Below are 14,346 nucleotides of genomic sequence, written 5' to 3' on the forward strand. Positions count from 1 at the left end.
CTGTTTCAGAATCCGCAAAAACTTCCATGGTGTAAGCGTTTTTCATTTAAAGTTGGTTCAAGAGCGCCGTGAACAGTATACTTTTTTCTTGAGAAAGTCCATACTTCCCTCAGATAAACTTCAACTCGTCTCTCAAGCAGCGTTTTTTTTTTTAATTTTACCAGTTGCAGCTCATCAAATACTGCACAATGAAGCACTCGATGTTTGGTGACTTGCTATTATAGAAAATCATGAGATTTTTATACAGAATACCATGAGGTATTCTTATGGAATACCATGTGGTCCTCTTATAGAAGACTTTCAAAATTTTGGCTTAAGTAAAGAACTGTTTGCGGATAAATTTTGAAGTTTATTTAGGATACTTTTCACGTTTTCCCCTTATAAAAACTTGTTGATATAGGTCAATCTTTGGCTTACACGCAGACTAATGCATGACTACAATTAAATAATCAACAAAAAACATGATTACATATCCTCCTAAATGAAATCCATTTCTGTTATAATAATGTGAATCTCCTTTGTTCCTTTACAGATTCATAACTCGTTCACAACGTGCCACATCGGTTGGTATCATCAATGGTGGTGGTGCTGCTGCTACACAGCTTTGTGATTCATCAACGTCTGCCTGCAATTCACCCATACCAAGCGGTCGTTTATCAACACCGGTGTCGTCGTCCATAGCGCCGACCTCAACAGCATCTCCTAAACAACAAGATATACCTCCTGTTCATCTTTCGAAATCGCCAATAACAATAACAACTACAACTGGTGGAAATACTGAAAACGGTTTAGCTGCTTCAATTGGCGTTAAAGACGACATGACCAATAATTCTGGCCGTGGCGTCAGTGTTAAACCTCCTCCAGCAACAAAAACGCCTGGTGTGGCAGAAGAAAACAACAGCACCACAACAACAACTACAGCATCGACAACAAAGATAAAGAAGAAGTCGTCATCAAATGCATTGGATTTGATGAACACTCAAATACCATTTAACAACGACGAGGAGAACGTAGTAGTGGACAAAACAAAGGCAACAAAAACAGCTCCAGTCACAGGCAGCGGCGGCAGCAGCAACAGTATCAGCAATTCGTCAAATAACACTGGATTAAATACTGCAGCGGTTGTTGCTACATCATCAGCGGTCATATCAGGTAATTTTTGGTATTTACTTTTGGGTTGTTTCTTTTTTAGCAAACAAAGTACATCCAACCCAACATATGGACAGCGCTTTGGCTGTCCACAAGATTTTTGTTTTGTTTTTTGTTTTTGTGTTTCTTTGTAATGCCACACATGGAAATCCATGCATTTCGAATGTTTGCCTGCATTTTTTAGGTCTTTATTTTCCCGATTTTCTATGAAAAGTCTTTACGCTTCATGTTTATGTTCTGATATTCATCACTGTTCCTTTGTTTGTTGTCTAGAGAAATATTTTCCCAAAACATTTTGTTGTTGTGTTTCATCTAAAAAACTGCTTTGTTATTAATTATTTGTGGCATGTTTACCATGTTTCATATTAACCACAGGTTAAATGTTTATTAACAACAACATCATAATACCTATCAAGAAAACATATCGAGCATCCTACATACAGACATTGTACATACATAATACTATGTGTTATATTCAGTTAGTATTATTCATGTCGCTTCATCAATCATCTTCTTGTAAAACAGTACACAGGTATGGAAAACAACTTCATTTGAAAATGTTTCTTTGTTGGAAATACATATTTTTTATAAGTTCAAATAAATTATAAAAAATTCACGTCTGTCAGGAAAAAGTTTTGAACACGTCGTTACTTAGGTGGCCCTTTCTATAAGCCGTACTTGAAATACACTTCAAATCGTTTTGATCTTCTACTTTTTCCTATAAAGTTATATTCCACAGTTTACGAGAAGGAATATTTGGGAATAGAGTACTTTGAAGGTCAAAAATAATACTGCAGAAGAATTTGCTTACCAAATAAAGTCCGTTTGTCTATCCTATCGGAGTCCCTAATGGGAACATCCCAAAAAGATTTTGGGAATTTTTTAAATTTCTTTCTTGTTAGAGTCGAGCTTAATTACCGTTGATCTTTGCAAGTGAAAAAGGAAAGCCGAAGATTCGAACCCACATAACCACCACTATGTGACATGGGGAAAGTTATTTTTTCTGTAGTAAAACCATACTTCCTGAGATAATGGCCCAAAATCTTAAAAACCCCTGACGGCATGAACTAAACTGGGTAGTACGTCAGATAACCCTAGAAGGGAGGGAGAAACCAATTTGGTCCAAACATTGTACATCGTATTGACTCTAGCAGCCTCGAATTGTGTCCAAATATTCAATACATCGTACTATCTTTCGGGTACCTCCCACACAAAGTTAGGAAAGAGTGCAAGTTAAGGATTCGTCTGTGATCATTTTTAAATTTTTGGCAATACATTGTGTATGCGGCCCTAGGGAGAACTTGACCCAAAAACTACAAAAAAAAAAAAACTCAGAAGTCCATGAGGTCATTTAGAGCATACCATGAGGTCTTTTTATAGACGACCCTGAGGTCTTCTTATAGAAGCACGTGAGGTCTTCATACAGGTCTTTTTATAGAAGACCCTGAGGTCTTCTTATAGAATCACCTGAGGTCTTCTTATAGAAGCACCTGAGGTATTTTTACTGAAGATCTTGAGGTCTTCTTATAGAAGAACCTGAGGTTTTCTTACAAAATTAGGTCCTCTGTCCTCTTATAGAAGACGCTGAGGTCTTTTTATAGAAGAATCTGAGGTCTTCTTACAGAAGACACCGAGGTCCTCTCAAAGAAGACACCGAGGTTCTCTCACAGAAGACCCTGAAGTATTCTTACAGAAGACACTGAGGTCTTCTTACAGAAGACCCTGAGGTCTTTTTATAGAAGACACTGCGGTCATCTTAGAAGACCCTGAGGTCTTTTTATAGAAGACACTGAAGTCGTCTCAAAGAAGACCCTGAGGTCTTCTTATAGGAGAACCTCATGTCTTTTTTAGAAGACCCTGAGGTCTTCTTATAGAAGACCCTGAGGTCTTCTTATAGATGACCCTGAGGTCTTCTTACAGAAGATACTGAGGTCTTCTTACAGAAGACACTGAAGTCTTTTTATAGAAGACCCTGAGGTCATCATATAGAAGACCCTGAGGTCTTGTTATAGATGAGCCTGAGGTCTTGTTATAGATGAGCCTGAGGTCTTCTTATAGAAGACCCAGAGGTCTTCTTATAGAAGACCCAGAGGTCTTCTTATAGACGACCCTGAGTTCTTCTTATAGAACCACCTGAGGTCTTCTTACTGAAGACCCTGAGGTATTTTTATAGAAGACCCTGAGGCCTTCATATAGAAGACGCTGAGGTCTTCTTATAGACGCTCAGGTCTTCTTATAGAAGACGCTGAGGTCTTCTTATAGAAGACCCTGAGGTCTTCTTATAGAAGAACCTGGGGTCTTCTTACAGAAGACAACGAGGTCCTCTCACAGAAGACCTTGAGGTTTTCTTATAGAAGACCCTGAGGTATTCTTACAGAAGACACTTAGGTCTTCTTACAGAAGAACCTGAGGTCTTTTTATAGAAGACACTGCGGTCATCTTACAGAAGACCCTGAGGTCTTCTTATAGAAGACCCTGAGGTCTTCTTATAGAAGACCCTGAGGTCTTTTTATAGAAGACACTGAAGTCATCGTACAGAAGACCCTGAGGTCTTTTTATAGAAGACACTGCGGTCATCTTACAGAAGACCCTGATGTCTTCTTATAGAAGACCCTGAGGTCTTCTTATAGAAGACCCTGAGGTCTTATAGAAGAACCTGAGGTCTTCTTACAGAAGACACCGAGGTCCTCTCACAGAAGACCTTGAGGTCTTCTTATAGAAGACCCTGAGGTATTCTTACAGAAGACACTGAGGTCTTCTTACAGAAGACCCTGAGGTCTTTTTATAGAAGACAATGCGGTCATCTTACAGAAGACCCTGATGTCTTCTTATAGAAGACCCTGAGGTCTTCTTATAGAAGACCATGAGGTCTTCTTATAGAAGAACCTGAGCTTTTCTTACAAAATTAGGTCCTCTGTCCTCTTATAGAAGACACTGAGGTCTTCTTATAGAAGAACCTGGGGTCTTCTTACAGAAGACACCGAGGTCCCTCACAGAAGACCTTGAGGTCTTCTTATAGAAGACCCTGAGGTATTCTTACAGAAGACACTGAGGTCTTCTTATAGAAGACGCTGAGTTCTTCTTAAAGAAGAGCCTGAGCTTTTCTTAAAAAATTAGGTCCTCTGTCCTCTTATAGAAGACACTGAGGTCTTCTTATAGAAGGACCTGAGGTCTTCTTACAGAAGACACCGAGGTCCTCTCACAGAAGACCTTGAGGTCTTCTTATAGAAGACCCTGAGGTATTCTTACAGAAGACACTGAGGTCTACTTACAGAAGACCCTGAGGTCTTCTTATAGAAGACCATGAAGCCTTTGAAACTTTGAAGCCTTCTTATAGAAGACCATTAGGTCCTCTGATAGAATACGATGAGGTCTTCTTATAGATGACCATGATGTCTGCATTGCAAATGTTTGGGATCTTCTTAAACTTTATATAAGTCTAATCACTCCTCTCTGTAGTGACGGAAGTCGCAAGTAAGCAGGAAGAGAAGCTTGGGACTGACCCTTCTCTTCGAACATTTGCTGTAGTCAAATTACAACGCCTGTCATTTAGTTGGTTGTTTTTGTTGTAACTGAATATAATATGATCGTAAGTTGAGTAGATTTGTCAGGGCAGTTAAAAACGTGCAGTGTTTCTTGCTGTTCTGTGCCACAGATGTTTTGAACGGTGTCATCAAACCGTTCCCTATAGGAATTTAGACGGCTGCACCATCCCGAGTTTTGTTGAGCCAAAACTACTCTGCTTTGTCGTGGTAGTTAATACTCCTCTGCTAAAATGGATAGTTATTTATGACATCTGCGACTGAATTTTTTTGAATTCTACTCATACCTGCTTGATAGGCGTGCTGATCTAGTAACGTTGAACTTCTCTTTCTAGAACACACCTCCTGACATCCCTGGTTGGGGAGGAGATTTCCTATCCACTAAATATATGGTGGTTAGTATAACTCTGACAGTAACACCCGAGAAAGTACTGCAACAAGAGCATACTATAGTGTTGCTGTAATGGGATAATTTTTGTCTCCTCATGTAGTATGTCACTGAAGACATGAGGAGGCACCCTGCTGCAGTTCTCGGTGCGGCTTTCTAACGGTTTTGATTAGAATAGCGTTGCATAACTAACCGCAGATCGACCTATCGCGTTATATGTGGTAAACAAGGTTCTAGACATGGTTCAACATCTGAAATGAAATGCGTGGACGACGTAAACATGCTATCAAATGTAGCCCCTTAGAAATCTACTGATATTTCGATATTCCTTGCGTTCAAAAAGCTAGTAAGATTAGTCAAATGGGAGTTCAGCCTTTCACAAATGACATCAGGGAAGGTACCTGACGCCAAGATAGTACAATCATCGGCATACCTTACGATCTGAATGCCGGATGGAGGAGAATACAGGACAGTTCCGGACATATCACTTCACCTTGAGGAACTCACTATTTCAGTCTACGAAACTTCGACTTCTTTTTCTGGCTTCCACACATATAATTCATTATACAAAGTTTCAAATTTGACCCGAGGGTTGTCTCCTCACTTGACTGTATCAAAGGCTTTTGATAGGTCGAGGGCCACCAACACCGTCCTCTTGCATGCCTTGTCCTGGTTGAGTCCTCGACTAAAATATGTATGGAGATGGCGTAAAGCGACGTGCTGCTTACGGAACCCATGCTGCTGATCGGCAAATGAATGGCTATTTCTGACGCTGGGGACAGTCAACAGTCTTTCCCAGCAAAATACTCATTACAAAAGGCCTTACTAACCCCTTATTTTAACAAAGGGGGGAATAAGCGTTTCTTTTTTACCACAAAGGTGGGTTTTTGTAAGGGGTTTTTAATGAGTATTTTCATCTGTACGATTCACGTCTTTGGGTCTTATCGGTCGGGATTTTGTTTCTTAGTTCTGTTACTGGAAAATTCCTCAAGTACCTTATGTCAAATTTTGATTTATTTTCTAACATTTTCATCTGATGCCTCCTCCACTTATCTTCGAAATTTTATTACTTTTGTTATTTGTTTTTGTTTGTTTGATTTTTTATAGACTATATTTCAATTTCAAGTTTTCTGGTTTACCTAGTATCTGTGCTGTTGTAAGCCATAATTTGAAAAGACAGAAAAAATAAAATGCAAACAAATGCATTATTTTATTTACTTAACGCAAAGGCGTAACTTTCAATTTAAATCTTACATTTCCCCTGTCCACAACAGAGAGTCGTATCATTATCACAATGTCAATATTGAAATGTCACAAATATTTACACATTTGTCGGTTGGTCGTTCGGTTTATTACCCCGTCTGGGCAGCAGGGTGTTGTGCTGTTGTTTAGTTTTGTTTTTCTAAGTTCAAACAATGATGATTTGATCTGCCGGAATGCAACAGACTTCTTAGGGCAATTGTCATTTGTTTTATACGCTTGTGATAGTAAAACAAATATGAAAGAGCTTGGGTTTTGGTTTTGTTTTCAAATGATAGAATAGATTTAAAGATTGTGATTTGGTTGACTTGTAGTTATTAACTTAAAGTGAAAGATTATAATACCAATAGAAAAAAATCAAGTAAGCAAGGGATTTAGGTGGAAAGGGTAGATCATGTAATACCCCTACAACACTAGCTGCACGTAAGGTTTTGGGGAAGGCAAAAATTAGACAAATTTTGAATGTTATTTCACTTGGTGATATCAAAAATTTGTCTCATTGAAATAATGGTTTTGGTCCCCTAGAAAGTTTGAATCCGATTTACCCGAACCGGAAACTTAGATCAAATTCGAAAGTGGGCTATATCGATCCACTTCTTTGGGTATCTCCCCCACAAAAGTTCATAATTTGTTCTCTAAGATAAAAACCGATTTGGTCCAAATTTTACAAGTCGTAATATTTCTTCCAGATTAAGTGGACTGTACCAGTCCACTCCCTCGGGTACAGGCCACACAAAATTTAAATTTTATTCGGGAAAGTGCAGTTTAAGATCAGCTCTAGTTTTGATTTTTTTTTTGTAGCAGGTTGACTTCGTGGTCCCTATTACGACGGTACAGTCCATACTTCTTAGATAATGGATTAACAGCTCCAAACATCCATATCGGCACTAGCTAAAATCCGTGTTGGCCGACCTTTGCACATTGTAATCTTTCTTTCCAAATGATGTCATGTTCGGACATGATACATACGCTGATGCATCGATAAAATCTTCGCCGTATCATCAAGATGGTCCACTGGTTTCTTAAGGAGGCAACCTGTTGCAGTCCTCATGTGGTACTCTAGCAGGTTAAAATATTCTTCCACTGCATATCGCTTTAATTTGTATACAACACTGGCGCCGTGTAGTTTACCACAGACCGGTCTATTGCTTTTTAGGAGATCAACAAGGTTTCTTTGTCAGTACCCAAGTGCTACCGGCCAGCGACATAAGGCCTTGCTCAAACTTCTGCTATCGATACACCCAATATCTTGGATAGTTAGTGGTAGGAGCCTTATTTCAGCCATCCAAGTGTTGAATAGTGTGGCAGTAGATTTAGATAGTGCGATATTTTCATATTCCTCAGAACTACACTTAGTCAGCTATTTAAATGTTTGACCTATCACATATGTCCTCGACGATAGTACCTGCCGCCAAAGTCGTAGAATATCATATGATTGCGATCTCTATGCCGTAGGGAAAGTGTGGAATGTCAGAAACGTAGGGGTTGAACAATTCCGGGAACATCCCGCCTGGGTGTATTCCACATACGACTGGTGGCCACAAATAATAGTTGTTTATCCATTGTTTCAGACACAGCTGTAGGCAGGGGTGCCAACTGTTCTGGGGTAAAAATCGCTATATACCACATACGTACCATAGGTCTGTAGCGATTTTTACCTCAAAACAGTTGAAATCCTTGCTTGGTTTTTGTACGTCAAAAATCGCCACAAGAAGCGGGAAAACCACCACATTGGCATCCCTGGCTGGAGGGAAGTCTTCGCTATGTCCTCCAACAGTTCGGCATGGCTGACAGAATCGAAATCTTTCGTTAGGTGAAGAGCCACAATGACTTTTCGTTTCTGCTGCATTCCTCGCCTTATATGTGTGGATGCTGTTGTGGTAGTGTGGATATTCCGGAATCCGTGCTGGAGTGCGATTTGACTCTGCTGGTATCCTTATCTGGCTTCAGTAGCGGGAAAATCCTTTTTTAGGCTTCTGGTGCAATATGGGTGATAATTGATAGATTGAGGACACTTGTCAAGTACTCAACTTCGCGTTCATCCAGATACATAGGCATCACCATTGAAATTCCATGTGGGCTGAACGCTTTGTATGGTTTCGCGTTTCGGATGACATCTGCAACATCGCTCATCCTAAATTGTGGCGTCTGGGAGGCCTCTTATGCGACGTAGCTCACGCCACTCCACGATTATTGAATGCTCGCCTACTGACCTGCCGACTTGAAGACTAAGTTCTCTAACTCTAGGATCTTCAAGATTCGTACGACGACGCTTCTTTACTAGTCGCTTCTGCTAGGACGTTTGGTTTAATTTTGGATAATAGACCAACTGAAAATGGTTTCAGCCACCCGAGGATCTGAGGGAATGGGAAGCTCTTTTAACTAATTATTGGTAAATTCTCGGTATCCTTACCAATCAGCTTTTCCATGGTTCAAAAGAGTACGATGGTAAGAGCTTATGAAGTTGGGTGGTCTCTTAACAGAGGGGATGATAGGAAAGGTGGTCTGAGCAAAGCAAAAAGTTGGCTTGCCAGGACTCGTCATTTATCAGACCGAATGCGGCATCGTGCGTCTTTGTTCCTCGTGCAAAATGGGTAGCTATCAATTTGCCTAGTATGGAATGCCAAAGCTCATTATGAGCATTGAAGAGCCCCCCTTGAACTTTGTTACCATGTTTCGTATTCCGACGATGAATTCAATGACGATACTCTGGGAATTGTTCTGGCGCAGTAATAGTCCTAAGATTTTTCCATCTATCCTGAAAAATGGCTCAGTGCCTGCATTTCGGGATATATTTTAAGAACAACTGCGTGAATTTATATTCAACTTCTACACATTCCACTATTTGCTCTCTGCTGGATTTGAGTATGCGACATTCTGATTTGTAGCCAAATACTCTGCACACTGTGTCACGCGTACTAACATTAAGGGCTGTTTAAACACAAGTATGTCAGTCGGATACACGCGCCTCGTGCCACCTCACAGGGCTGTAATTTGGTATTTGGAGTTCTCATTGATCGGGAAACTTTCGCACCTAAAAATGTTGACATAGGTCCAGGTTTTGGTAGAGCCCACCATATAACGCTACGCTGCATTGTCCCAATGTGAGCTTCTATTTCTCAATAACGGTAAAACCTACAAAAATATCATAAAGGCAAATCTTGCAGAGAATTTTCATAGCTACAATATTTTTTTAGTCCCATTTCGATAGAACTTGCGGTTTCCTAGCAAAATCGTGAAACCTAAAAATAACCTAAAAATTTCAACTTGAATCGCTCCGACGATTTTTTTTTTTATTTTTCTCATCTATGAACATTATAGTTTCAGAATCCGCAAAACCTTCCCAGGTGTAAGCACCTTCCACTTAAAGTTGTTTCAAGAGCACCGTGTCATATATCAAAAATTTACAAGTGTAAATAAGTACACTCACAAGTAGACCCCAAAACAGATGAAAAAACAAAAACAAAAAAAAATGAAATAAAACGTCACGTTTTTGATGTCATACACGGAAATGCAAATATATGCAGTTGGAACCACTTTTTCTGTAAATTTGACACTAATTTGTAGATCCCCCCAAGAAAAATTTACAGTGTCTTCAATGTTGAGGTCTTACGAAACAAGTAAAAAAGTATCAGTCGGCTTTGACGACAGAGATATACCCTCAGCCTATGTCAATTGAAACTTTCATCTACGGACTTATCGAATGTATTTAGGATGTTTTCAGAATTTTGTAGCCCTTTTTGGACATTTGAACTTGCCGACAGAAATGTGGATTAGGATTTAAGATCAAAAGTGTTGCTCAAGGAGGTACTTAAAGGAATGGGTCGACATAGTCCATTATGGAAGTAGATCTTATTTTTGGAGTCATATTTTTCGATAGATATCGCGCCTAGTAGTCATTTTAGTCGGTCATCTTATAAATTTTGGACCAGTATGCCAGGAAACATGGACTTGTCCACGAAAAACATAATATCGCTGTAAACAGGTCCACAACGAACAGCATCGGTATACATATATATTCCAAAGGATCTTCGAACTGACTCTAAACTGCACTTAGACACAAACGTTGAACTTTTGTGTGGGAGGTATCCTAAGGAGACGACCATATTGGCCATTTTAGAAGTTAAGCTAAATTTGGACAAAATATTAGGAGATCCAAAGTTTAGACCAAATTGGTTGCCCCGTTCATTAGAATCGCGAATGCGATTTTAGTGACATTTTTTTAATTTTGGGGGGAAGTACCGGAAGTTGCGGACCGGTATTGTCTATCTTCGAACTGAAATTAAGTTTGGACAAAATTATAGGAAGGCCAAGGTTTTGGACCAAATCGGTTGGTCAATTTTCCAGCCACTACATATTGTGTCATATGGCTGTTTTCTCAATAAGTATGGACTTGGCCCTGAAAAAAAACTTTTACAGTCGTAATTGAGGCGGCGAATGCAAGTTGTTTCAACAAAAATCAAAGTGATTCGAGTGCAGGTCTGAAAGTGAGCTTATCCGAAATTTTGTGTGGGAAGTACCCGAAGGAGGAGACAAATATAGTCCCTATTCGAACCTGTAGTGCGATTAGATTATATTAGAGAACTAACTCATTGTCGGTAAACTTAAAATGCTTATAATTTCGGTAATTACCGATGTTTTTCAGTAAGTTAGCGACGAATAAAAAGCTGCCGCAAAGTTCTACCGATAACAAGAGTGTTGTCAACGTTTATTTCAACTTTTCTTTCAAATTTTGCGTTTTAATTTTACCGATTTTTGTCGGTAACTCAAAAAATGAGTTAAAGAATCGCACTACTGATCTATATCCGATAGATATATTACGATGTGTAATGTATGGATCAAATCAGTCACTCCCTTCAAGAGTTAAAGTGCGTACAATTTTTCCGAACATTTTTGAAATTTTGTGGGGGAGGTACCTGAGAGAGTGGACCAATATGGCTTATCTTCGAACTTAAACTATGTTTGGACAAAATAATACAAAGGCCAAATTTTGGCCCGAATCAGCAGATCCGTTCGAGAGTTATCTTGCGCTCCAACAACTGCAAACGGTGTCATAGGGGTTTTCTGCAACTTTCAGGCTATTTTCTCAAGAAGTATGGACTTGCCCCTGATGAAACTCGTACCGTCGTATGGGGGCCAGCGAATACAAGTTACTACAATAAAAGTCAAAGCGATTCGAGAGCTGGCCCTTAACTGAACTTTTCCCAAATGTTGTGTGGGAGGTACCATGTAAAGTTCGGAGATAGATTCCAGAGTAAAAAAACACTAAAAACACAATCGTCGCTTGCTTTGCTTGCTTCCCAAATGTCAAATTATAAAGGAATGAGAGCCTCCTAAAGGAGAACGCAGGCGGATTTGCAAAGAGCTCTAGCATTCCTTTGTAATTTGACATTTGGGGAAGCAAGCGTCGATTGATTCTGTTCTGGCCTTATGTTCTTCATTTTGGTGGAGAAGTTTCTATATCACTGGGAACACTAAATACCAATTCGGTCTGAAAATGTAGTTAAAAAGGTCAAAATACCTGGAATCAGGCGGTACCGTTACATGAGGACTATACTGAAACGTGTAGCGATGCAGCCCATCTTCGAACGTGATCTAAGCACAGACCCAATACACATGCTACAAAATGTCAGCCCTCTATCTCAAATCATGCGGAAGATGGCGTGATTACAAGAAAGGGACGGGCGGAAAGACGGATATGGCTAAATCAGCTTATAGTCTCGCAAATTCGTTTCAAACGGATAAACAAAATTAGACACTCAAACTTAAAACAACGCAACATCGAAAATCGAACAACGCATAGCGAAAATAGGTATAAACTTCGCAACTTCGAAAACAACGCAAAGTGAAATGACACAAAGCGAGGTCTTGGTGTATTCCTGATCAGGGTAAAATTCTAAGTCGATATACCATGTCCATCCGTCCGTGTTTTGAAATCAAGACACAGCTCGCAATATTAAAGATAGTGTTTTGTAATTTGGTATACAAGTTTCTATTACTCCTAGGATGTTTGGTATTGCAAATGGGCTAAATCGGTCCACGTTTTAATATCGCCCCCATAGAACGGTACTTGCCGATTTGCGGTATTTTGAAGGTTGTGGCCTCAATATCCACCGAAATGGCTTAAATTTGGTATTTAGTCTTCATTTGGAGTACAAAACATTCCATATGAAATTTGTCGGTATAGGTCCACGCCTTCATATAGCCCCCATAGACTGGTACCTCCAAATCTCCGGTATTTTGAAGGTTTTGGCCTCAATATTCCACCGAAATGACTGACATTTGGTATTAGGTCTTCCTTGGGGGTATAAAATTTCCCACCTGAAATTTCTCGAATAGGTCCACGTCTTCATATAGCCCCCATAGAACGGTACCTCCAGATTTACGGTATTTTGAAGGTAGTGACCTTATAGAACGGTATCTCCCGATTTTCGGTATTTTGATGTCTGTGACCTCAATATTCCTCCAAAATGGCTGACATTTTTATTTAATCTTCGTTGGTTTCCATTTGAATTTTGTGGGTATAGGGCCTATACTATAGGCCAACACCTTCATATAGCCCCCATAGAACGGCACCACCCGGTTTTCGGTATTTTGAAGGTTTTAGCCTCATTTTCACACCGAAATGTCCGGAATTTGGTACTTAGTGTTCGTTGGGGTATAAATCTTTCTCCCAGAAAATATTTAGTCCTTGTTGGAGGTAAAAACCTTTCTGACTAAAATTCGTCGGTATAGGTCCACGTTTCGATATAGCCACTATAGGACGGTACCTCCCGATTTTTGTAATTCTGAAGGTTGTGACGTCAATATCCTACCGAAAGACTGAAATTTGTTATCAAGTCTTCTATGGGGTTATAAAATATCCCAGATAAGAATCAGTATAGGTCCGCGGGTTCATATATCCTACATAGAAGCGTACCTCTTGATTTTCTATATTTTGAAGGTTTTACTGAAATAGCGGAAATTTGGTATTTAGTCTTCTTTGAGTATAAACAAATTTTTAGTTATAGATTTTGATATAGCCGCTATGGAACGGTACCTCCAGAATTTTGTCATTTTTAAGGTTAGGCACATTGTTTTACAGAACTTGCTGAAATTTGGTATTTAGTCTTCTTCATAAACGAAAGGAAACTAATTGTTCCATTAAATTTCAATACAACTCGTGGTTGAGGGTATGACAAGTTCGGCCTGGCTGAACTTAACGCCGTTCTTACTTGTTCATACCCTCAGCATTTATGCTAACGAGGGTATATACACATTCATACGGGCAAAATGTGCTCCATCGAAATAATGGTTTTAGACCTCAAGTATGTTTGGACGAAATGCGTTTCAGACAATTTGGAGTTGATTTAGCCATGTCCGTCCGTCTGGCTGGCTGGTGCGCACGATAACTCTCGAACGGAGCAACCGATTCGGTTCAAAATTTGGCTTTCGTAATATTTTGCCCAAACTTAGTTTAGGTTCGAAGATGGGTTATATCGGTCCACTCCTTCCGGTACCTCCCCCACAAAAGTTCGGAAAATTTGTGCGCACGATAACTCTTGAAGGGAGTAACCGATTTGTACATCGTGAAAGTTCTACCAGACTTAGATGCAGTTTAAATATGGACTCAATCGGTCCACTCCTTCGGGTACCTCCCACACAAAATATCGTTAAAGTTCAGTTTAGGACCTGCTCTCGAATCGCTTTGATTTTTGTTGTAGCAACTTGTATTCGCTGTCCCCCATACGACGGTACAAGTTTCATAAGGGGCAAGTCCATACTTCCTGAGAAAATAGCCTGAAAGGCGCATAAAACCCCTATGACACCGGGTGTAGTGGTTGGAACGCAAGATAAATCTCGAACGGATCTGCCAATTCGGTCCAAAATTTGACCTTCGTAAAATTTTGTCCAAACATAGTTTAAGTTCGAAGATAAACCATGTCGGTCCACTCCTTCAGGTACCACCCTCACAAAAATTCAAAAATCTTCGGAAAAATATGCGCGCGATAACTCTTGAAGGGAGTG

The 14,346-nt window shown here is 39.8% G+C and overlaps 1 protein-coding gene across 35 annotated transcripts in view; it reads left to right on the top strand.

The window, feature by feature from the left end:
- The window catches only part of Svil (Supervillin), a 1,126,087-nt gene that overhangs the window by 639,568 nt on the left and 472,173 nt on the right, over positions 1 to 14,346 (top strand). For all 35 annotated transcript variants that reach the window (XM_073980363.1, XM_073980344.1, XM_073980341.1 and 32 more), the window contains one exon: positions 533 to 1,152. In XM_073980363.1, coding sequence (XP_073836464.1) covers positions 533 to 1,152 — 620 coding nt within the window. The remainder of the gene's footprint in view (positions 1 to 532; positions 1,153 to 14,346) is intronic.

The sequence above is a fragment of the Musca autumnalis genome, unplaced genomic scaffold (genome assembly GCF_047663935.1).
Source record: "Musca autumnalis isolate F117 unplaced genomic scaffold, ASM4766393v1 scaffold_4, whole genome shotgun sequence".
Classification (NCBI taxonomy): Eukaryota; Metazoa; Arthropoda; class Insecta; order Diptera; family Muscidae; genus Musca; species Musca autumnalis.